The sequence below is a fragment of the Panthera uncia genome, assembly GCF_023721935.1.
Source record: "Panthera uncia isolate 11264 chromosome A1 unlocalized genomic scaffold, Puncia_PCG_1.0 HiC_scaffold_17, whole genome shotgun sequence".
In the NCBI taxonomy this organism is placed as follows: domain Eukaryota; kingdom Metazoa; phylum Chordata; class Mammalia; order Carnivora; family Felidae; genus Panthera; species Panthera uncia.
Genome location: NW_026057577.1, coordinates 59,029,071 through 59,053,819, shown reverse-complemented (window position 1 = coordinate 59,053,819; position 24,749 = coordinate 59,029,071). Strand labels below are relative to the sequence as shown.

Genomic DNA, 24,749 nt, shown 5'->3' with positions numbered 1-24,749 from the left:
TTAAGACTTTCTTATATATGTATGTGTGTATTACACTTCAGCAGGGGAGGGGCAGAGAGAGAGAGGGAGAGAGAGAATCCCAAGCTGGTTTAGTGCTTTCAGTGCAAAGCCCAGGGGGCTTTTCCCAGGAACTCTGAGATCGTGACCTGAGCCGAAATCAAGAATTGGATGCTCAGTCAACTGAGCCACCCAGGTGCCCCAACACTTTCTTTTATGACTATTAGTTTTTGGTTTTAATTTAATGAGGTTTTTGGTTACAGAATTTTTCTTCTAAATGGCAAGTATCACTTAAAAACAGAAAAAAACCTTATTTTTAATTTCAGGTGGTACTAGTTAAATAGAAAAGTTAGTATTTTGGTCAATTAAAAACATTTTATTGGGGTGCCTGGGAAATTTATTTTTTGTTGGCCTAAGAATAAAGATTCCTTAAACCACAGCATACACAGTTATTTTTACTGTTTCAAATGTGGGTACCGGTAATAATTCTGGTCTGACTTCAAATACTTAGAATGTACATGTGTGTAAGATGATTTTTAGACTGTTAATTTATGTTTATGTTTCTTATTGGCAATCAGATCTAACTTGGATATTTAAAATTGAAGTTCTGGGGGTGCCTGGCTGGCTCAGTCAGTAGAGCCTGCAATTCTCTATCTCAGGGCCATCAGTTCAAGTCCCATGTTGAGCGTAGAATTTACTTAAAGATAGATAGATAGATAGATAGATAGGAGATTCTGTGTTAAGTAAAAAGTACCACTGATGGTAATATGATAGAAATCTTTATTATGATGTAGGCTTTCAAAATTTTTAAGAAATCCTGAAAATCTCAGAATATTCCCAGATTAGACAATATTTTTTCCTCCATCTTTGCACAGGTAATTTTATTCTCTCCCGTGGGTATCGGCAGCACTCATAGATTGTAATTTGAAACATTCAGAAAGCATGTACCTGAATATTGTCACATTTCTTTTTTTTTAATGTTTTTATTTACTTTTGAGAGAGAGAGAGAGAGAGAGAGAGAGAGAATGAACACGAATGGGGGAGGGGAGAGAGAGAGAGAGAGAGAGAGAGAGAGAGAGAGAGACACAGAATCTGAAGCAGGCTCCAGGCTCTGAGCTGTCAGCACAGAGCCTGACGTGGGGCTCGAACTCATGAACTGCGAGATGGTGACCTAAGCAGAAGTCAGCTGCTTAATCGACTGAGCCACCCAGGCACCTCTCACATTTCTTTACATTATGATTTAGTAACTATTAGCCAGTTATGCCTATTAAATACAGTGAACAAAATGATGTTTATACCACCCCCTTGTAAGCAAGGTTTTTGTACATAATAGTAACAAATGGAATTAATGCACACCGCAGTATTGTTGAGGAAAGACCTTTCTTTAAATAAGCTATTCTGTTTATAAATAAACTGATTTTTTTAGCACCATAAATTTAGATATCTGATCACTAAAAAGAAACACGACATATATATATATATATAAATTTTTTTAACAAAAGTGTAAAGAATTTAAAGAAATGAACCGCTATGGGAGAACTTTCCTGGGAAAGTGGGTAACAAGCAAGCAAAGGATACTAGAGTCATGACCATCCTGTTACTGGCAATTAAGGGACTTCACATCTGGGTAGAGGCTGTTGGTCAGGTGGCTGTTGACCAGCTAGTCATGTCTGGTTGTTGAGTAGCCTCACCACTCTTCCACAGAGGATAGACAACAGTGGAAACTTGCTAATGTCTGCATCCTACCTCTGTTCAGAGCCTGCTGAGTCAGCTGATAAATGGATCTAATGTTACTTTTTGCTACTGTTTGAATAGTACTGAGAAGAGCAAGACTCTTACTACATCATGGAACAGAAGAACCCTTTGGTGCTGGAGCTGGAATCTGAGGGTCTTGTGCTAAGAGGGTGCTTAGGTGGGAGGGAGTGCTTTGACATAGCAACAATCTAGTCTAGTCTGAGTCAAGTTGGGCTGTGGACTAGAAGTTTCCAATGATAAGTCTTCACTCTTCTAAAGATGCGCAGATTTTCCCAAAATGAATGCGTCTGTGAGTTACAAAAAGCTTTTCTGATTAACTGTGATTATTTTGTCTTTTCCTCGTAAGTTCTAGATGAGCATGGGAAGAACGTTACGATCTGTGTGCCAGAGTTCGGCCAAGACCTGTACAGAGACGAAAACTTGGTTACTGGACTAGGTACCACTCTCTTGTTCGTGTGCATCTTATATTCATGGTAAGTCTTAGGAGATAACTTGAGACCATCCTTGCAGACTTAAAAGTGCAGAGAAAAATCTAAGTAAGTTGTAGCAACTATGAGATAGCAAAACAAATCCCATCTGTGGAAGAGGAAAAAATAGCTTGAAGTTAAAAGTTTGTATTACAGCATGGAAGCACAGTGTTTGGACTTCACTTTCCTTACTTGCATTTATATTCATAAATAAATTAGATACATAGTGCATTGTAGCCATTCAGGAGACGGTTGGATATTAGTTGCTAAAGCATTATTGGAGGGCAAGGGAATACAAAGCAGGGAAGAGATAGTATGTGCCAGAATGTTTTGGCAGCTTTCTAATCCAAGGGAAGTATCGTTTGTTCTGCTGCTGATGGAAAGAATACAGAGCAGTACTTACACAGTCATTTTGTGTTTGGCCCGAGAAAGACAGGAAACGTCCCTTTTCTTTTATGCTAAAACCCACAGTGCTGTTAAAGCAGACTGTAGTTCACATGCTAGTCGTGGGGTGTGTTCCACCTTTATTTAGAATGTTTAAGAGTTTGCCCAAGGGAGAAAAGTAACAGGTAGAAATGCTTAGTTACTGATTCTGATAGGTATTTTGCTGATCACTAAGCTTCCTTTTGACAGTGACTTTTTCATGTTTAGGTTTTCCGCTTTGTTTATTACGTTTCAGTGTATAAAAATTTCAACTTGGCATAGGTACATTATGATCATCCCTTGGCTAATAGAAATAAAATGTCTTTCTGAGAACGTTGACACGTTCTCTTACAGCTTCTAACACTCCCTACTTTTAGAAAGGGACTGACAGACGTTTTGAAGATGCGGGAACTGGGTCTTGAGTACTTGTTCAGTCACGCATCAAGCCATGAAATGCTTGCTTGTGTTGCAGGTGGTTGTTCCAGGGACAGTTGTGTGATACTGGTTCTTATCCTGCCCCTGACATAGTGACAGATTCTCCTTCTTGTAGCAGAAAGGACCACGGTCACCATTTCGACCTTTCATTCTTATTAATTCCATAGTTGTTCACTGAGTACCTACTACGTCCAAAGTAGTGGATGGGATTCAGGCTCAAGTTCGTGAATGTTTTCAGGAAAACCATAAAGCCAGCCAAATGCTGACTGCCAATTCTCAGCTCTCCTTTTTCTGAGTAAGCTTTTCCTTCCTGAGTCTGTCATTATTGAGCTTTGGGGGAAATGGCAGTAGCGTGACTAATTTCATCATTTATCACTCAGTTTTTTCGGTATTAGTATGTAAAAAATTATTGGCAAATTATGTGGGAGGAAGTAGATTACTAAAATGTAATGACAGACGGTTCCATTTTAAAAATAAAATATAGTTGGGGTGTCTGGGTGGCTCAGTAGGTTAAGCGTCTGACTTAGGCTCAAGTACTGATCTCGCGGTCCACGGGTTTGAGCCCCATGTTGGGCTCTGTGCTAATAGTTCGGAGCCTGGAGCTTGCTTCGGATTCTGTGTTTCCCTCTCGCACCCCAGCCTGCCCCCCGCCTTGCCCCCCCCCCTTGCAGTCTGTCTCTCTTTCTCTCTTTCAAAAGTAAATAAACATTAAAAATTTTTTTTGAATACAAATGAAATATGGTTATGTTTACTTATATAGAAAAAAATCACCAAACCTATAATAGCGGTGGTATTAGAGATAACTTATTTTTGTTGTTGGTTTTGTTTTATAGGGAGGTAGCATTTCTTTTGTTTTTGTATTATTTAAAAAAACCTAGAAAGATATTTGACAGAATAAAACTCTATGTTTGTGTGGGTTGCTGAATGCCTCATCACACATGAAAAAAGGTGTCTGCTGCTTAGATGAAATAGGGCCTAGATTTGCTATAAATCTGTCAGTGGAAAGATGGCAACAATTCTACTTAGTGTGCTGATAGAACTGCCACATGGTGTTGTTTTGCAGCATGGACTTTTCACCGTGTCAGATTTTCACTGCCACACTTGCGTGAGAGGTGATAAATAAAACCTCACCCCTTTTGGTTGATATTCCCAAAAGATAACAATTTTCAAAGCTGACCACTGCTACTTAAAATCTGTCTGAATGCCGGTAACAAATACTCTGAATGCTAATAACGAGACCTGATTTGGGGTGGGGGTGGGGGGCGTTAATAGCATCTCCATGAGTGGAGTGCAGAGTGACCAGGAGTGTTTGTGGGACTCAGGGCACGAACACACTCCCTGTGATGGGCAGCTACTTCTCCCAGGACTCAGTGAAGCGCCCCTCCGGAGGCTGGTGATTAGTGTTCGCTGCGAGGATCTGTGCAGCTCCGGGAGGAGTCAGCTTTGAGAACTCTCTAGCCAAGTGTCTTGGGCTCCCAGGGAAGTGAGATCAGGCCCAGTAGAGCCTCAAGTCAGGGAATGCTGCTGGGAAGGGGAGGCAGCCCAGTTTACGTTTTTGGATCTTGACTTTCTAGAGGTTATGTCTCTTCCCAGACTCAGAGGAACGAGAGATTGGAAAATGTTACAAAATGAGGCTCCATTGCTTGTGTGGAAACTGTCATTTAAACATGATTGCAGGAAGGGCGCCTGGGTGGCTCAGTCCATTAAGCATACAACTCTTGATTTCAGCTCAGGTCATGATCTCACAGTTCATGGGATTGAGCCCCACAACGGGCTCTGTGCTGAAGGCGTAGATTCTCTCTTCCTCTCTCTTGTCTCTTGCTGCACGTGTGCTCTCTCTCTCAAAAAAAAAAAAAAAAGAAAAAAGAAAAAAGATGATTGCAGGAATATCTAGAATTCCCCCCCCCCCTTTTTAAGGAATATTTAGAATTCTTGATAGACATTGTAGGAAAACTGAAGACTGTGTAGTTTGAATGTTACAAGGAGAAGAAGTCACACATTTTCTTTTCTTTTTTTTATTATGCTTTGAAATGTCTTTTTAAATTTTAATTCCAGTATAGTTAACATACAATGTTATATTAGTTTCAGGTGTACAATAGAGTGGTTGAACAATTCTATACTCACTGCTCATCGTGATAAGTGTTTTTTCTTTTATTTAATTTTTTTAAAAAAATTATATCCAAGTTAGTTAGCATATAGTGCAACAATGATTTCAGGAGTAGATTCCTTGATGCCCCTTACCCATTTAGCCCATCCCCCCTCCCACAACCCCTCCAGTAACCCTCTGTTTGTTCTCCATATTTAAGAGTCTCTTATGTTTTGTCCCCCTCCCTGTTTTTATAATATTTTTGCTTTCCTTCCCTTGTGTTCATCTGTTTTGTCTCTTAAAGTCCTCATATGAGTGAAGTTACATGATATTTGTCTTTCTCTGGCTGACTAATTTTGCTTAGCATAATACCCTCTAGTTTCATCCATGTAGTTGCAAATGGCAAGAAGAAATCACACATTTTCACTGAAAGTCACATGATTGCTTGGGATTGGGGTTAACTTTTTTGTAAGGTCCTGGAAGGCTCACTGCACTGTGTCTTTCCCTATCTGGAGCCAGCCAGCTCCACTGTCCCTCCGTCAACACACAGACATACATGCTTCTTTAGGGAGCTCTCATGACTCACTATGAGTATGTTTTATCTTTGCTGTCTTAGCTTGAAAGAGGGCTCAACCTAAACCTACTCCCTAGCTTTCCAACTGAAGTCAATTTTCCTCCAGATGCCCCTTCTACTGTACCCAGGCATCATTGCTGTGAAGAAGTGTCACAGCTTGGACCCCATGTAGGAGTTTCCCCAATGGCTCTTTCTATAGATCCACCCTCCTACCCCCCCTTAGGCCTGGATCTTTGCTGTAATGGGCCTCATCCTCCACTAACTATTCCTTAATCCCCTCCTTGGTCTCTAGATTTTTAAAAAATGTTTTATTTATTTATTTCGGAGAGAGAGAGAGTGTGAGCAGGGGAGGGGCAGAGAGAGGAAGGCAAACAGAGAGTCCCAAACAGGTTCCACACTGTCGGCACAGAGCCCGATGTGGGGCTTGAACTCACAAACTGTGAGATCATGACCTGAGCAGCAATCAAGAGTTGGACACTTAACCAGCTGAGCCACCTAGGCATCGCTAGGTGATTGAAATTACGATTTTGTTGGCTTCAAGTTGAGACTGTGCAGTCTGGCAGGATCCTGGGGGCAATAAGCGTCAATTCCCTTGTACATAAAAAGGAAACTGAGGGGCATAGAGCCTATTTCTGTGATTTTCTACCCCCGATCTCAGGAAACTTCTCCTTGAGTCTCCTTTGCTAGAGTACTGGGAGAGGCATGTTCATAATCACTTTTGCCCCTGGAATTGCTTGGAGTCAGGTGCTTCTCTGAGGTACAAGGATAAGCTGTATGATTTGTCTCATTTTGTTATCGGGGGAGTTATTTGTGCTGTAAAATGGTCCTGGCCATTTCAGTGTTAACTATGCCTATGAGAAAAATTATTATTTAAATGTTAAGAAATTTGAATAGAAAATTAGAAAAACTACGGATCTTTATTAAATGTCAAACAACTTGCTAGGTCAAAATGAAACTTTCGTGGCAATGGAGTAGACTATGTAGAAGTAAGAATAAGGTTGGTAAGAGAATTGGAGAGAAGATTGGCTTAAACTGAGAATTGGCAAATCAAGGTGTCTATTCTTTTGGTGTGTTTTGTGTCTGCCACTTTTATTTAAGAAAGGCGGATCTATTAAAAAAAAAAAAAGGAGGAGCGGTGTACAGCCTTTATTTTAGGAATCCTGCCACTTCCTCACCTATCAGAAATCTTCCTGGCTCAGGGCACCTGGCTGGCTCAGTCAGAAGAGTATGCGACTCTTGATCTAAGGGTTAAGAGTTCCAGCCCAAGGTTGGGTGTAGAGATTAGTAAAAAATAAAGAAACTTAAAAAAATTTTTTCCTGGTTCTGCATCGGGGGCATGTTAAGGCATCCCCCCCCCCCCCCCCCCCCCCCCCCCCCCCCCCGCCCAGTTCACATGGGATGGTGGTCTCCTTTGGGAGCTGTGAATCACCACTTATACTGTGTACCGGGAACATAATTGAACTTCCTCCCTTTAAGGGTGGGAATAGTCATGGGATCCCTCAAGGGCCCTGTAAGTTTGTCAGGGAGCAGAATCTATGGTCTCCAACAGGAAAGTCTGGACATGTTCTGTAGAGATTTTCTTTGATCTGGGGGAGTTTGGCCAGTTCCAAAAGCAGCTGAAGCAGGTGCGGAGGGCCATCTGCATTTTGAATCATTCTGCCGATGTGGAAGAGGCCCTGGGCATGGCGGTGGGAGGGGGTGGGTGGCTGGAGGGGAGGTGTTTTTTTTTGGTTGTCACAATAACTGCAAGACAGTGCTGGCTTTTTGTGAGTGAAGACCAGAGACAGTGAATAGGCTATGACTTATCTGTATGGTGATACACTGTCCCAACCAAATGTTGTCAGTCTCCTTCCACCCCCCGACAGGAAGCACTGGGTGAAAGTTGCTCGTACCTTAGCCCCGGAAAGGAGGAGGTTATGCATAATCGAGGAGTTGCTGTTTAGCAACTCGTCTTGTGCTCACCAAACAGATGGCTCTGAGTAATAGAATGCAGACAATAAGAATTTCCTAGGCTTTTAAGGAGTTTGTAAAACAACGTTTCTAAGGTAATTCCAAGAAGAGTATTTTGTGGGTAAAGGCCATGACTGAATTATAATAATATTTTATAGTAGCATCTATTTACAGAAGTTCTGTGTCATTAATGATGAACTGAATGCAGGTATTTTTAGAAGAACAAAAGCTTAGTTTATTGCTCTCTGACGATGGAAGTAAAGTAACAGAGGTGCCAGAATCAAAACCTAACTTTTCCTTCACAGAAATGATATATTAAATCATAATTTACATGCAGAAAATACAGCATGCTCTTACATGCAGGAGCAAGGTGTGTGTGTTTCTTGGGTGCACAACCATCAGGAAGTATCTCTACAATTCCTCTGATTAGGCTCGAGGTTAGGAAGTGGGAATGGAGTGGGCCTCCATTAGCATCCATCTGTTCAGAGCAGAAACCAAAGTGACGCTATTGGGTTTGAGTGGCTCACAAAAGGAGTGCGCTTGGATCCCAAAAGACTTTTTTATGAGGAAGTCTTTTTATTGTTTATTTGCATCTCATTGATCTCTTCTCTCCTTGAGAAAGAGGATGAGAATGAACAGAGAAAGCAGTGTTGCCTCTTGGGGTTTATTTGGTTGAAATGAACCTGCTAATTCCTGCTTCTCCAGTGGCCACACTCCCTACCCGCCTCCAGGCTGGCACATAGGATATGTCCGTGCGTGCGTGGTTTCGTGCAAGGGGCTAGGGATTGTTGTCTTTTTCACTAAATTCCCCGGGGCTTAGAACAGGACCTGACACATGGCAGGCCTTCAGTAGATATTTGCTAAAGGAATTTATAGAGTTAGCTGGAAACTTAAGTATTTATACATTTCTGTTTGCTTAAAGTATTTCCTTTTCTTCGCCCCAGAAAATATACCTTTATTACCCTTGTAAGCCAGATTTTATAACATTTTACCTATCTGGGTGTAGGGAGAGTGGTAGGAAGAATTTTTTTTTTTTTTTTTAAATCACACTCACAGCTACTCTATTGGATTTGCAAACAGAAAACCTTGTTCTGCCAAAGGTTGATTATCACAGTAAGTAACTGTGACCTTTGCTTTTCACGCCCTTGCTTTTTTTACTGCTGTATCTGGGTTCTTTTGTTGATTTCGATCCCCTTCTAAGTGAGAGTAGTCAAAGAGAGGGGAAAGATAAAAGGGAAATCAGAAAATTATTTTGGGCAGCTTGAGAGAGAGAAGTGAAAACCAAGATAATAGGACCAAAAGATTTATTTCTTCATCTGCAGACCTCTCTTTGCTTAAAATGATCTAATGCAATCCGTGTAAAAAGACATGAACTATAAAAATGGTGCATCTATTTTGGAATAAAGTGGGGTACTGAAAGATGAAATAGACTTAAGCAGCCCCAACAAGAGGGTGCAGGGAGGCGGCTCTGCCCTTCCTTTGATGTGATATAACATGTGTTTGTTTCTTAGCTTGACGTCCACGACAAGGTCAAGTTCTGATGCTCTTCAAGGCCGATATGCAGCCCCTGAACTGGAAGTAAGTTCATTTCCTCCCCTTGTTCTGCTTCATCTCAGAAGACCTATTTTCCAGGAAGGCTCTTTACGTGTTTTTGCATCTTTATTGATTGGCATTCCATGATCCCATTTTTCTCCTCGAAGAAGAATACCATATTTTTGTATAGAACAAACAATGCCTTGTAGATACTATGGGGATTCAAATGCACCTTTGATTTTCCTCCAATGAAATTAGCCTCTGCTGGCCCTTGCTGCCCATCTCCACCAGAGGCCTGGGTAGCTTGGTCCGTCTGCTCTCTGCTCTTTTCCTCTGTCATAATGGAATGTGTGTGAGTTTTGTTTTGTTCTGTTTTAACTTCTAGTGCATTCCTCTGTTACATACCTGTCTTTGTCCTCCATATATAGCATGACCATGAGGTTATATGTAATAGCTGTTTGAAGAAGGAGAAAAAGACGGAGAAGGGAAGGAACCAGCATCTGCTCCATGCCATACTGCTGAGCAGTGTCGGTGCATGAGCTTATTTAACTGTGTCCGTTCCTTCACTGCGTAAAGAATTGTGAACAGTAGGCGTCCAGAGAATCAGGGTGGTGAATAGATGCCTGTCAGTCAGCAGAATGCCTGTTATTTCCTTATTTGTGCAAAAGTCTTTTGCTGGGGCCCTCTGGAACATCCACTAAGGTCAGGAAAGTTCTAACGCATGGAGGCAGCCAGGAAAAGACTCAACCCTGAGCCCAGGAATGGAACAGGAGGTTCCAATGATGGCTGAGACTTACAGCACTTGCTATATGCCAGGCACTATTCTAAGCACTACATTTGTGATTTCATTTAATCCTCATAAAAACCCAGTAAGGGTTTGATCTCTGTTTTACAGAGGAGAAAAAGCAGAAGTTATTTAAACTTTTGATTGGCTGGCATGTAAACCGTGCGCTCTGGCTCCAGAGTCTGTGTTCCTGAATGCCGCTGCCCGAGAGCTTGGCTCCTGGCTCCTGGCCCTGCTGCCAGCCCTGCCTGACACGGGCCCCAGACAGTATCCTGATAGCTTTCCCCGGATGGAAGAGCCCTGGTGTCTCTCCAGATATGGGCACTCTTCTCTGCAGCTGGGTCTCTGGGGAGGGTCTTTCCTGCACCTGACCTGGAGATAGTGAACATTATGAAGGGTTGTCAGTCTGCCAGCAGCATTCAGCAGCTCTCTCTGTCACTTGAAAAAGGAGAAATCTGTGCTGAGTCTGAATAGGTTACTGCTTATTACACAGAAAAGAATGGTCTCTAGAAGGCAGGCATTTGTTCTCACCACTGGCTGGGTGACCACCTGCTGCGGTTGTGCCGCTGTGGCTTCAATGTCCCGATTGTGTAGAGCGTAAGCTCAAAGAACAGCAAGTCTCTAAGTTAGATTTAAGAGGATGTTTTCCTTCTCATTCTAAGGAAAGTGTCCCAGTGTTTCCTTCTGAACCGAAGAACGTGCAAAACGGAAGTTGGTTTGCTCTCCTTCTATCCCGTTTCACAGGATACACCTTTGAAAGAGAGAGTTGGTAGTTTCTTATGCTAAATGAAGCTTCAGAAGAACTAGGACCCCAGGGCACCATGTCTTGAGCCCACTGAATGATTAGGCTGTGTAACTTGATCCAAGATTCTGTCAAGGCCAATCCCTTTATTAGAAGTTTCCCTGATGTAGTAGGGAAACAGGGGCTTGGCCCTGAAGTATATAAAAGAGACAAAGGCTCAAGCACCTATGTCCTTATCCCTGGCTCTCTGTTCTTTCTAGTAAAAACATGGTCAGCCAGGAAGTGCCAAGGACCCAGCATTTCCCACCTTGTCTTGGTACATGTAATGTTTTTTACCCCGTTTACCAGAATCCTTCTGCAATCGTGTAGTAATTTTTCACAATCCAATTTTTTTTTACTAGTTTCTTGTTTTGAGTAGGTCATGAACATGGTACCACGTTTAAAAGGTGCCAAAGAGTCTTCAAAGGAAAGCATCCCATCCATCCCGGTCCCCGGCTCCCCTGCCTCCATAGAGGCAGACAGTTGAGCAGCCTGATTTCATAGGAAATGGAGGTGGGCCTCCTGCTTCCAGACCTCATAGCCTTAACCATTTCTGATTCTGCCAGCTCCACCGTCTCCTACATTTCACATGCTACCTGTTGCGTTTTGTGAATTGCGGGCCTTGGATTTCCCATCCTGCATTTATATCCCAGCTCTGTGACTAAACTAGTTTTGTAACTTCAGGCCAGTTATTCACCCTGCCTGACCTCAGTTTCCTTACCTGCAAACGGGATAATAATCCTAGCAAGGAGAGCAAATCATCACCAGGAGTGAGCTCCATGAGAGCAAGAATCTGTCTCATTCACCTTGTGATTCAGGTTGAGTTTTCCAGAAGCAGCTGCCAAGGCAGAGTTGATGTGCAGTGTGTCTGTTAGTGATCAACACATGTGGAAGGAAGGAAGAGGAAGGAGGCAGAATTGGGCAGAGGGTGAAGTCAAAGGGCACTGGAGGCCGGACAAAGCCACTGTTGACTGTTTTGGTGCTCCAGAGCCATCAGAGCTGTACCCAAGGGTCAATGGCTGTGCCTTTACACCACTGCCATGTGCAGTCATTTAATGTAGCAAAAAAGCTTGCTGTAGGGCAGAGTAATGCTCTGTGGCTGAGCCAAAGCCTGGGAGCTGCCATCCAGAGGATGCTCATAGCATTCTAAGTAGCTGAGCAATCACTAAGTGAACACCTTTGAGGGGGTGTGCGTGGCTCAACCCATGTGTGTTGTGTTTCCTATCACCAGCACAAGAGCACTTGGGAAGAACAGATGCTTAATCAAATCCTTTGGAAGGGAAAGAATGTGCGCAGTTCAGAGCCTGGGATACAGTTCCCACGGGAAGGCTTGGCACATCACACAGATGGCCATTAGTACTTTACTGATGCGGAGGTAGAAAAGTGGGATGCAAGCCACCTGACTCTGTTGGGTTTGTTCTTCCAGGTGGCACGCTGTTGTTTTTGCTTCGGCCCCGATGGAGAGGGTGAGTAGAGAACTTCCCCTTCCTTTCAGCCTTGTGGTGCTGCAGACCTGTGGCACTAGGCTGTAGGTGTAGGTATTTGGGATTCAAGCAAAATTACTTGAATGGTAAGAGGAGATTCTTACTCCAAAGCTGGTTTACTGTTGATATACTTTCCATATTCTTTCTGAATGGTTACTGGGTTTTATTTGTGTTCATATTCTAGCAGACAGGAATCAGTTTATGTTTTGGTTCACATGTAAGTTAAATTATACAGAGAGACTTAGGGAAGGAGGAAGTACATTTTTCAAAGGAATGAACATTTGGATCGGAGCATCCCAGGGGCTTGAGAACCCCTGGTGTGCTCCCTCACTGTCATCTGAGCTTATCATAAGTTCACGTTTGGAAGGGCTCTCTTCTGCTCTGTTCAAGTGAATGTGATGTTAGGTAACTCAGCCTGTGGAGGACAGTTCTAGAGTTGGGGCGGGGATTGTGTTTAGGGTGTGGATGTGGGTAAAGGTGGCTTTTGACATCTTCCCTACTCAACAGCCCCTGGGATTGAAGTTAGTGAGTGTGGCTTTGCTGAAGTGGCAGGCGTGCATGTGTTCACTCCATGAGCTTGCACTCGCTCTGTTGTTCACAGACACTGAAGAGCAGCAGAACGTGAAGGAGGGACCACGGGTCATTTATGATGAGAAGAGAGGCACCGTCTATAGCTATTCCTATTTCCACTTCGTGTTCTTTTTGGCTTCCCTCTATGTGATGATGACGGTCACCAGCTGGTTCAAGTGAGTGTGACCCCTTGTCTTAGACTGTTTAGAAGGGATGATCTTTAGAAAACCAAGTGAAGTCTTATTCTTTAAGTGCTGAGGCCCACTGAGTCACAGACCTGATCTCCTACAGTTGGCTTAACTCTTCTCCAAGTCCTGCTGTGCTCACCTACACAGAAACACTGCTGGGGTCTCAACAGTCTGTGGTTATGCTCTTAATTAACCCTTGGAATTGACGATGCTCCCTGCAGCTTTAAGAAAATGAAAGGTTGGGGCGCCTGGCTGGCTCAGACAGTGGAGCATGTAACTCTTGATGTCAGGGTTGTAAATGCAAGCCCCATGTTGGGTGTGGGGATTACTTAAAAATAAAACCTTAAAAAAAAAAGAAAGAGAAGGAAATGTTAACCGCATATGGGCGGTCTTGAGGAACACAGTAGTAGTAATGGAGGAAGAACTTGGAATTCTATTTCTTGTGTTTTTAAAAATTTTTAAGTGTTTATTTATTTTTGAGAGAAAGAGAGAGACAGAGCATGAGCAGGGGAAGGGCAGAGGGAGAGGGAGACACAGAATCTGAAGCAGGCTCCAGGCTCTGAGCTATTAGCACAGAGCCTGATGCAGGGCTTGAACCCATGAACCATGGGATCATGACCTGAGCCGAAGTCGATGCTTAACTGACTGAGCCACCTAGGTGCCCCAGAACTTGGAATTCTTAAGCAGTCATCTGCTTTTTTTTTTTTTTTTTTTTAAGTTTTAATTTATTTAAGTCATCTCTATGCCCAACGTTAGGCTTGCACTTAAAACCCGAAGATCAAGAGTCGCGGCTCTTCTGACTGAGCCACACAGGCACCTCAGCAGTCATCTGCTTTTTTTTTTTTTTTTTTTTTTTAACATTTATTTATTTTTTGAGAGACAGAGACAGAACATGAGTTGGGGAAGGGACAGAGAGAGAGGGGGAGTCACAGGGGGAGTCCGAAGCAGGTTCCATGCTCCAAGCTGTCAGCACAGAACCCAATGCGGGGCTCGAAGTCATGAACCATGAGATCATGACCTGAGCCAAAGTCAGCCGCCTAACCAACTGAGCCACCCAGGTGCCTCAGTCATCTGCTTTTAAGGAAGAGAAAATACCTGTTTTTTCTACTTTGTATTTTGTGTTTTTAAATTTTACACTTTTATTATGAAAGTTTTAAACATCTTTTTTAAAAAGACTGACATAGAAGCATGGGAAGTGACAGTGTCCTCTCCCTGACCCCCCGCCATGCCCCACGACTACTGCTAACATGGTGCATACTCTTTCACTCCTTTTCCATGCATTTACAAGCCTGTGTCATCTTGAAATATTTATTTATTTATTTATTTATTTATTTATTTATTTATGTCTTTAAATGTTTGAAAATTTTTAAGTGTTGAGAGGGAGAGAGCCCGCGAGCTGGGGAAGGGGCAGAGAGAGAGGGAAAGAGAGAATCTCCAGCAGGCTCCACACTGTCCACGCAGAGCCCGACGTGGGGCTTGATCTCATAAATGTGACATCATGACCTAAGCCGAGATCAAGAGTCAAATGCTTAACTGGCTGAGCCACCCAGGTGCCTCAAGCCTGTGTCATTTTTTTAAATATAAGTATGATTATACATGTTTCCCCTTGAGATTTTTTTTGTTTCATTTTGTTTTTAAAGCTAACAGTACGTGATGGGTCTGACTTTCCCTATCACTACATGGAAGTTCTTTTTAATTCTTTTTTAATCACTTTTCACTGATCCAAAGTTTTTGTTGGATAATAATTTGTTATAACTCAGAATAAACATGGGATAGACATTTAGGCTCATTGTGCTTTCTTTTATCCATTCTTTCAGCAACTGTGTGAGTGGCTCCCATGTGCCATGCTGTTACAAATGGCAGGGCTTATAATTGAATGGAGGACACAGACCATGATCCAAATCAAACACAGTGTGCCAGGTAGTGCTAATAACTATTAGGGAGAAAACTGAGGAAGAGAAATGAGGAGTAACAGGTGAAGTTTGGGGATGGTGGAGATAGCAAAATGCTTCACTGGGGAGATTTTTCCAGAACATCTTGAGGGAGATGAGAGGAGGGAGCTTCTAATATGTCCCTAATGCTTCTAATGCTTTGATAATCCCTAGAAAGTTTTGGTGTGGAAAGCTTAAAGGAGGGAGCTTTAATCAATAAGGCAGAAAGGAACAGATGTTGAGAATGTGGGAAAAATTGGAAGCTCTTATACTCCTGGTAGGATTGTAAAATGGTGCTGCCACTTTGGAAAACAGTTTGGCAGTTCTTTGAGATGTTAAACATAGAGTTATGACACAATCTGGCAGTTCTAATCCTAAGTATCTACCCAATAGGGAAAAAAAGAAGTACGTCCACACAAAAACTTTGACATACATGTTTATAGCAGCCTCATTTATAATAGGGAAAAGGAGAAACCACCCAAATGCCTATTGGCCGATGAATGGATGAACAAAATGTGCCATATGCGTGCAATGGAATGTTACTCAGCCATAAAAAGGAATACATGATTAAACCTTGAAAAACAGTGTGCTTGGTGAAAACCAAGAGGCCACATGATTCCATCTCTGTGAAATGTCCCGAGTAAGCAGATACATAGAGATAGAAAGTAGGTGGAAAAATGGTGTAAGTTGTATCTGAATTGAGCTGTTAGGAAAACAAAACAAAAAAACAGAAAGCTGGAGGGGATGGCATAGGGGAGACACCTGCTGGAAGATACCTCCCCCCACCCCCCCACTTGTTCTGTTCCTGCTCTGACCACAGCTGGGTCTCTTGTTTCCACAGCTATGAAAGTGCCAACATCGAAACCTTCTTCAGCGGAAGCTGGTCCATCTTCTGGGTCAAGATGGCCTCCTGCTGGATGTGTGTCCTATTATACCTGGGGACCCTGGTTGCTCCCCTCTGTTGCCCCTCTCGGCAGTTCTCCGTGTGAGGGGCATCTGACCAGGCCCGCAGGCTGGAAGTGACATCCTTTGAACAAGGGTCTGAGTAGTGACTGGTGCTTTGTGAAAAGCTAACATCTTCAGGCTGGTTGAAGTGGGTCTGAAAAGGCCTTCAGAAAAAAAAAAATCACCTGATTAGCTTTTTAATTCTGAAAATCAAAAAGAAATTACCAGTTTATCCCAAAAGAACTGAAATTTTCAGCCAGGCTGATCCCGAGTGATCATGTATTTTGTGTGTGTCATAACCCTAAAAACTGGAATAGGCTAGTATTTTGCTTCTGTATGTTTTTACCAAAATAGGGTTTGGGGCACGACATCTTATCACAGGGATACAACTTCCTTTGTGTGGCCTGTCATTCTTATCCTTGGAATAGAAAAACATGCCAAAATCTTGAGCCCTCAGCCCCTGATAGAATGCAGACCCCTCTCACACACCTCAGCTCGGAGTCTCATCCCCAGCGGGCTCTGCAGACAGAACTCAGCCTGCAGGCCCCTTGCTCACAGCTACTTGGTATTTATAGGGTCCAAGAGGAAGCACCTGCTTGCAACTCCACCCTTGTGCTGTTTCCTCCTGGCCCCCCAGCGTTTCCCTTTGAAACTGTGATGCTGGGAATCACAGCTTCACTCTGTGCCCTTGCCCTTCCCAGAGGTCCCCTCTTCTTTCTGGGCTGAGTATCTTTGCTTAATAATGTGAAAAAGCACAATTTTGCCATCACTACCGTGTGGTCCCCACTGTATTCTTACTACCTGATCTGAGTTATTGCAATAATTATGACTCCCATTTGTGGTGTTTTTCACATGATTATAGAACAGTATTCGGGTTGTTTTCTTCGCTTGAACAATGGAGGGCTATAGTTCTTATAGTTCTCACATGTTTGTACTTATTAATAGTAATAATATTCTAGGACCTTACCTGAAAAGTTGCTTCTTGACTGAAGCCTGCTGCACCCCTCTTTCATTTATGAAAGTCAACCAGTTTCTCTTCCACCTTGAAGCCTTTGAAATTCTAACAGCAAAAGGGCTTTTGTTTCCAGGATCTGTGATGTGACCATGGCATTAATATCCACTGTGGTTTTTTAGAGTAGATTTGCTGAGGTAAGGATCCCAGGCAGCCCCTCAAACTGGGCTGACCAGATAAAAGCCTATTATACAAGTTGTAGAAATGGCCAAATATACCTAGAAGAAATGGTGAGGGGTGGGCCGTGGGGAGGGGTATTTAAGCCATAAACAGCGTCCGTGGAGAGTTCCAAAAATACATACTTGGAACACTCCTAGGAGATGTGACTTTAAGCTGCCCAAGAAGATTTCCATGTTCAGTGTTGCTCTCCTCAGTCACAGAAGAGTTTTCTCAGTGGAAAGGCCGTTAGAGACCCCAGTGGAGACACGGTGGGGGTGCTTCTGTTAGTGTCTCACACAGGGTGGAAAGAGTCCTCTCGAGCTCCCTGGCCATAGAGGGTCTGAAAATGGAGAGACTCGGCCTGTATTTTGTGTGCCCTACTGTACGAGTTGGGCAGAATTGGGTCCCAGTGTGCCAAAGTGCTGGTGTGGGGAATTAGTCAAATTCTTCATTTCTACTCCTTTGCCCTCCTCCCAGGAAAATCAGAGGGGAAACAAATTCAGTGGATGAATTCCTGTAGACTCTTGCCTTGTTTATAATGTTTAAGGTTCCATTTATAAAGGCACTCGTGTGTGTGTGTGAGGGCCTTGTTTTGTAAACTTTATCCATTTGATTTTTTTAGGCCAGAGTCTTCTTGGAGCTGGGCAGTTGACAGGTCCTCTGGAGTCACAAAATGGATAGCCGCTGTGTGCAGCCCCTATTAAGCTGATGGGACTGGGAACTCTGTGGGTCAGGGACAGATTGAGGGAGCGGGCTGTGGGTATGTGTGACAGCCCCCCGGGAGAAGCCGCCACAGTGCGGTAGTGCCACGGGGCTCTGGGTAAGCTGAGGTTGGCTTTGGGAACTCAAGAGCTGGGATGCCAGTTTCAATGTGGGTTTCTTCCTGGTAGGGTCTAGCTGGCTTGAGCAGCCAGCTGTGTGACTTTAGAACTGGTCCTCGGCAGCTCACAGTCCCTCTGACAAGGCTGCTGTTACTTGGCTGTCCTTCGTTGGCCGACTTCCCCTACAGAAGGAAGCTCAGGGAAACACAAAGGAAAAGGACATCCACTGCCAGTGGCCGAGCCCTCAGAGCTTCCTTCTTTAGCTGGCCCAGCCAATCCCATGGTTGCCAGCTGCTTAAAAACTTGGTTTGTGGCCCAAAGTTCTTGAAGTTTAGTCTGACGTGAGAGGAACGGTTGCAGCCACTGATTTTTATGCTCAGCTGGGTATTTAAGCAAGTTTATCTGAATGGTGCACGCGATGTGGATATACTCTAAGGATTGAGGGCATACAAATAAGTTGACTTTAATGATTATTAATTGTAATAAACAATACTCAGGTGATGAGTCAACGTTTGTGGGTTTAAAGAACCTACATTTTTATGCTACCGTGATTTAAGAAACTGGAAAAATTGTGCCAATTGCTTTGAGTTGCTGTCATGGTGTTCATTTGAGAAATTTGCTGATCTTTTATGAATATAATTTTGCTTCCTACAACTTTTTGTATGTGATTTAAAAAAGTACATTCCCTGTAGCTGCTGGTCAGACTCCTTTAGTGATAAAAGTGGAAGAAGTTTTTTTTTAAAAAAACTATGTATGATTCCCCTGTGCTATTCCTTTGATGTGGAGACTTTTTCCCTTCTTGTTTTCATGAGTAAAAACACTAAATGGGGGAAGGGATTCTTCTGGGAATGTTGCTGTGTACCTAGATGTGTCACCTCACTGAAGGCCAGAGATGTTTCTGTCCAAGGCTTTTGGCAACCCGACTTCATCCAGACTGGGTTGAGTTTTTTAATACTGGTTAGTTGGTTTTGCTTTTGTCCTCTTGGTTTCTTGGAAATGGCTTGAAAGAATTGTTCATCAGAGATACTTGGGGCTCTTTTGTGAATAGATGGACTGTGTGCATGTGAGCTGTTGGAGGGTGGGGTTACTGGAGATTTGGGGAACCGCCTCCCATTGCACCCCCACACCTCATTGTTTATTTCCAGTTCCTCAGAGGATCCTTTGTTCTGGATGACCTTCATGCAGTGCTAATCCCACTTCCACCCCCATATTGTCCCCCTCTGTCTATTTAAGATTATGTACTTATTTAATTTTAGCCAGAAGTTTACCACCATTGGTGCTGGTGCTTCATGTTACCCTGCAAAGGGAATTCGAGAGCCTGTGTTTAAGCTGCCTTGGCTTTTTCCTCCTCTGACTGCCTTTCTAAATAGCATTTCGTTTTGGCATACATTTGTATTCTACTCCTCTTGGAAGTGAAAGTGATTTGGGCTAAGGCCCTACATGTTCAGAGAGAACGCTGGGTCCTCCTTAAGGACAGTGCAGTAGCCAGTCTGCTCATAGAATTCTGCTCATATCCAGTTCTATCAGGATATTCTCCTGTTAGAACGAGCTCCCTCTGCTTTGTTCTTAAGGCGGCCACCATGTGTCCCACCATCTTTAAGATGCTTGTAAAGCCTCAGACACTTTAATCTAGTGTTGCATTTCAGGCAGAGGTATGTTGGACCTGTTGGACCTACCTTACAGGACTAGAGAGCTGTTCACACAGATCTTTCAGACTAATGCTGGTCATTCTAAAGATCTTTCTCTTTTTAAAATTTTCTTCACCAATAGATCATTTGCAGAGGCGTTCGTTTTGAAAGGAAGAAATATTTGGCTTTTACCAAAGAGGGTTTTTTGTTTTTGTTTGTTTTTAGGCAAAATTCCTTCAGAAAAAATTAATTGGGTAAGGATACATTAAAAATGCCTATGTCCAAATCTACTTCTGTAGGGGTTTGATCATATTTATGTGAGTAAAATGATGAAGCATTCTTTAAGGTAATCCTCTGGGTGAAGGATCCTGGGAAGTTCTCTCAGGTAAAGAAAGCTTGCAACAGATGTGTAATATATGTCTTGAGAGTTATTTATGAGAAATTTAAGAGGATTATTTTGCTTTCCTATATTAAAGATTTAAGTTCTTTTTTTACTTTGCAAAAAAAATTCTACGAAAGTTTTATAATCATAACTTTGTTCATTTTTTAAACTTTTGTGAAATAATTAGCTGTAGCCAAATTATTGGTTATGTTTTGCTATATTAGAATTTGAAATGTATAATGTGTGGTAAATTTACTGTTTGAAATTTATAATAGTCTTGGATATGGTTATAGTTTTGGTAACTTTTTAAGAAGTTATTTTCTACCCTCTAGACACAAAGGCAACTGTGGGTTTGTATTTGTTTTTTGAATGCTAATTTTTCTATGAAGCATCTGAAGTTGACCAGTCTTTTCCTAGGTAGAAAACTCAAAACTTGTTAACTCTGTACTTTAATAAAATTTAAAATGGAGAACTATGTTGTTGTTTTGTGTGTGTGTGTGTGTGTGTGTGTGTGTGTGTTTTTGTAACTGAAGTCTTCTAGGTGGTGTTTTCCAAAGTGTTGAAGTGTTAATCAGCTTTCTCTCAAGCTTCGTAGAGTCTGTTCCAATTCTTGAGAACGAAAATAAACACAAAAACCCAAGTTTTTTGTTTCCTTCACCCCTGAAAACTTCTGTGGTCTTGCTTTCTTTTTCCCATTCTTGGGCTGGTGCTATACTTTCTTAAATATGAGAATTAGAGTAAGTCTTCTGATCTAGGATAGTGTTTCACTTATGTAAGTTTTTAAATTTTTTCCTTTTTTTTTAAGTGTTTATTTTTGAGAGAGAGTATGGGTGGGGGGAGGGGCAGAGAGAGAAAGAGACAGAGGATCTGAAACAGGCTCTGCGCTGACAGCAGAGAGCCCAATGTGGGGCTCGAACCCACCAAGTGTGGGATCGTGACCTGAGCCAAAGTTGGTTCTTCTAGTCTTTTTTTTTTAATTTTTTTTTTTAGTCTTTATTTATTTTTGAGAGACAGAGTGTGAGCAGGGGAGGAGTGGAGAGAGAAGGAGACACAGAATCCAAAGCAGGCTCCAGGCCCTGAGCTGTCAGTACAGAGCCTGACACGGGGCTCAAACTCATGAACCTTGAGATCATGACCTGAGCCGAAGTCGGACTCTCAACCGACTGAGCCACCCAGACGCCCCTCTAGTCCTTTTTTAAATGTGAGGTTAGTTTCCTGAGTTTTTAAATTGTGCATATCACATAATATAAAATTGACCATCTTAACCATTCCAAAGTGTACAGTCTAGTGTTGAGGACATCTATACTGTTGTGCAGCAAATCTCCAGAACTCTTCTCATCCTGCAAAGTGAAGCTCTACACCCATGAAACAGCAATTTCCCACCAGCCGCTGGACAGCACTATTCTACTGTCTCTGTGACTTTGTCATTTGCTTCATTTCCTCCCCACATCTGCTTCTTCCCACATAGAAGCGGATACTGTTCAGGTCTTCTGGCCCATTTGCACTTCGGGGTTCACTACTTCGTGTTGCAAATGTTGGCCGTGTGTTTTTGGTTGCACTAATTCCTCTTTTTATGTGGGAATTCAGGAATATCCAAAATCTCTGCTTCTACTGTTGCCATTGTTTCTTCCTTTCACTCGAATTGAACCCTTTGCAACAAGGCTTTACACACACCTTTTCCCTGAAACTGCTTTTTCGGGTCATTGGTAACCTCTGTGGCTGACTCCAATGTCCTCATCTTACGTGGCCTATCTGATGCACTTGACGGTATTAACTAAATTACCTTATTGAGATTCTCATCTCCATGGTTTCAAAGGGATTGTCTATTATAGTTATCTTGTTCCTGTTGACATCGTACTTAAGATCAGAAGAGACAGATAACTTTTCTTAGCTCCCAGTCTCCAACTCACAGAATCACAGCCAAGGAACCACCTTCTGGATCATCCTCTCTTTTCCATAAGGCCTGATTTCTAGCCAATTAGTTTGCTCATCCTGAGTCCTGCCCATAATGATTTGGGAGTCGGTGGCTTCAGGTTGAATGGTTCTTGTCTTGTAGCTTAAGCTGGTGGTGCTTTTGTTCAGTTCTCTTAAAAACATTGTGTTCTCTGTGAATCTTAATGGGATTCACTAGGTCAGATAGAAACCATCTCTGCCAATCTTTCCCAGATACACGTCCGCTACTTCGGACTGCAGGTCAGAGTGCTGTGTGACAATACCCTTAATCTTGCAGGCGCCCTTTTGTCTAGCCTTGAGGATCTGGAAATCACTCCCTTAAGTCTTTCTGAGGTCTTAGCAGAGAGGGCTTTTGTCTTGACCCTGAGGCCACATTTTGCTTGTGGCATCTTAGAAATGATAAGTAACTAATAAATCAATGCTGTTGAAAGTATTTCATTGAGGGGCTCCTGGGTGGCTCAGTCGGTTAAGCGGCCGACTTAGACTCAGGTCACGATCTCGCGGTCCGTGAGTTCAAGCCCCGCGTCGGGCTCTGTGCTGACAGCTCAGAGCCTGAAGCCTGTTTCAGATTCTGTGTCTCCCTCTCTCTGACCCTCCCCTGTTCATGCTCTGTCTCTCCCTGTCTCAAAAATAAATAAAACGTTAAAAAAAATTAAAAAAAAAAAGAAAGTATTTCATTGAATGTGTTCGGGTGTGTTAGTAAATGAAAAATAATTTAGGAAACTATTGCAGGGCAATCCACATCGTGTGTGTGTGTGTGAACTGTTAAAGATACTCTGATGCTTGTTACAACTGTAAGGAAGATTTTATTTGGGACTATTGCAGTTGGAGTTTTGCAATAGGGCGGAGATCAAGCAGTTAAAAACAAGACGACAGGGACACCTGGGTAGTTCATTTGGTTGAGGTTGAACATTAGACTTTGGCACTGGTCATGATCTGACAATTGTGGGTTCAAGCCCCACATCCAGCTTTGTGCTGACAACACAAATACTGGTTTGTGTTTACTGGTTGTAATAACCAGTCCATTTTTTGGCCAGTATAACCTCATTCCTACTCCCTTCTGTCTTTGTCTTCCATTTCGTGCTGCTCATAGAGCTCCTTTCTATCTGCTAGATTGGATGCTGCCCAATTTTAATCCAATTTTACTCAAACTCTTAAATTTTTAAATATGTCTCAGTTTACCTTTTAATATGCTCAACTCTGAACGCAACAAGGATCAGTGGGGATGTGTAGCCAAGAGCAGAGGGAGAGGATAAGTGGATGGAGATTATGAGAGGAGACATCAAGTGTAGGGGGATTCTTGTTCAACTGACAAAACCAAGACTCTTACTAAAGCCAGGCCAAGGATTTATACATCGAAGGTGAGGAATGAAGAACATGAGCGGATATCAAGGGTGGGGGATTCTTGCTAAGATGGGGCTGTGCAGGCCCAGCAACGAGAGGATGGACACAGAAGGCCCAGACCTAGTCAAGAAGAGGGCCCAGAGGAGCCTGACTACAGTTTGGTCGAGAAGAGAGGGTCTTTATCAGAACACACGCACAAGCATGCACATCCAGAAAATGCACCCACATGTTCATCTCTTGTCTTCATGGCAGCACCCCTCTGGAAATTTGGGCTTAGGACTGAAATTAGAGCTTTAGAGTGGCTGCTGTCTTGAACCAAAGAGGTGGGAAACTAAACGATGTTGTTAGTGACTTAGGGAAGAAGCCAAATTACAGGAAAGCTACAGGATTGAAGCAGACATGCAGAGAAATAGTTGTGAAAGAGAAAGGGGAGGCGGAGGGAGCGAGGCCGGGCTTCTGCATGTCCTATGGCATCCAGTCCCCCCAGCTCTAATCCATTCTGGAATTCCATTTTATTTATTTTTTTCATTTTTAAAAAATGTTTATTTATTTTTGAGAGAGACAGAGACAGGATGTGAGTGGGTTAGGGGCAGAGAGAGAGGAAGACTCAGAATCTGAAGCAGGCTCCAGGCTCCGAGCTGTCAGCACAGAGCCTGACGTGGTCGAACTCACGAACCATGAGATCATGGCCTGAGCTGAAGTCGGACACTCAACCGACTGAGCCACCCAGGCGCTCCTCTGGAGTTCCATTTTAAAACCATAATGGTAAATTCAGGTTTATGGAGTCCTTGATGTTGTGCCTGGCATAATTCTCACAAAGATCCTATGGGCCTTAGTGTTCTAACCCTCATTTTACACATGAGGAAAAAGGGCAAATTTTCTTAAGATTCTTACGAAATGCATTTGTTTTTACAGAGGTGGCCAAATCTCCCCTCTCCCCACCTCTTTTCCCTTCTTTACTCTCTATGCCTCCTACCCCCATCACCCCTTTAGATCAGTTTTTCCATTTTACGTGTATAGCTTTCTCTTGGTTTTCTATTTGTATCACAATTATATTGGTGAGAAATTGCATTTGTATGACCTACTGGACCTCAGGGTCTTAAACACCTGAGATTTTGGTTTAGCATCTCAGGGATGTCAAGCAAAAGGTTACTGTGAATTTCTGACTTTTCCTTTGTGGCCCTCAGGGGCTACTTTGCAAATCCATCTTCTGTATATTCCAGGCAAAAGACCAAGGTAGGGTTCAGGGCTCCCTGGTGAGGAGAACATTGCACATTTGAGGGCAGGAAATCTAAGGGTCTGGAATATTCCGTTATTGTCAGTAAATAAGAATACTTTCAAAGACTCTGATGACAAGCTAAGTTATGTCTAGTTATGAATTTTACCTAGAAATAAGTTTTGTAATCATTGTAATATGTAGTGTGTTTTTCTGCTTTTTAGGGTGAGGTGAGTAAAGAGACTGATTTTAGAATTATTTCAATAATTCATAAGAAGATATAGGTAATTAAGTTTGAAGTCAATGTTTAAATGTTTAAGTTTTAATGTAT

General features: G+C 42.7%; 1 protein-coding gene across 1 annotated transcript in view; it reads left to right on the top strand.

Annotated features, from left to right (window-relative positions):
• SERINC5 (serine incorporator 5) overlaps nt 1-20,226 on the top strand; it is a 103,079-nt gene extending 82,853 nt beyond the window's left edge. The window contains exons 8-12 of the mRNA XM_049649719.1: nt 2,099-2,225; nt 9,199-9,265; nt 12,212-12,251; nt 12,871-13,015; nt 15,800-20,226. Of these exons, the coding sequence (XP_049505676.1) occupies nt 2,099-2,225; nt 9,199-9,265; nt 12,212-12,251; nt 12,871-13,015; nt 15,800-15,947 (527 nt within the window). The 3' untranslated portion in view covers nt 15,948-20,226. The remainder of the gene's footprint in view (nt 1-2,098; nt 2,226-9,198; nt 9,266-12,211; nt 12,252-12,870; nt 13,016-15,799) is intronic.
• Nucleotides 20,227-24,749: the final 4,523 nt, after the last annotated feature.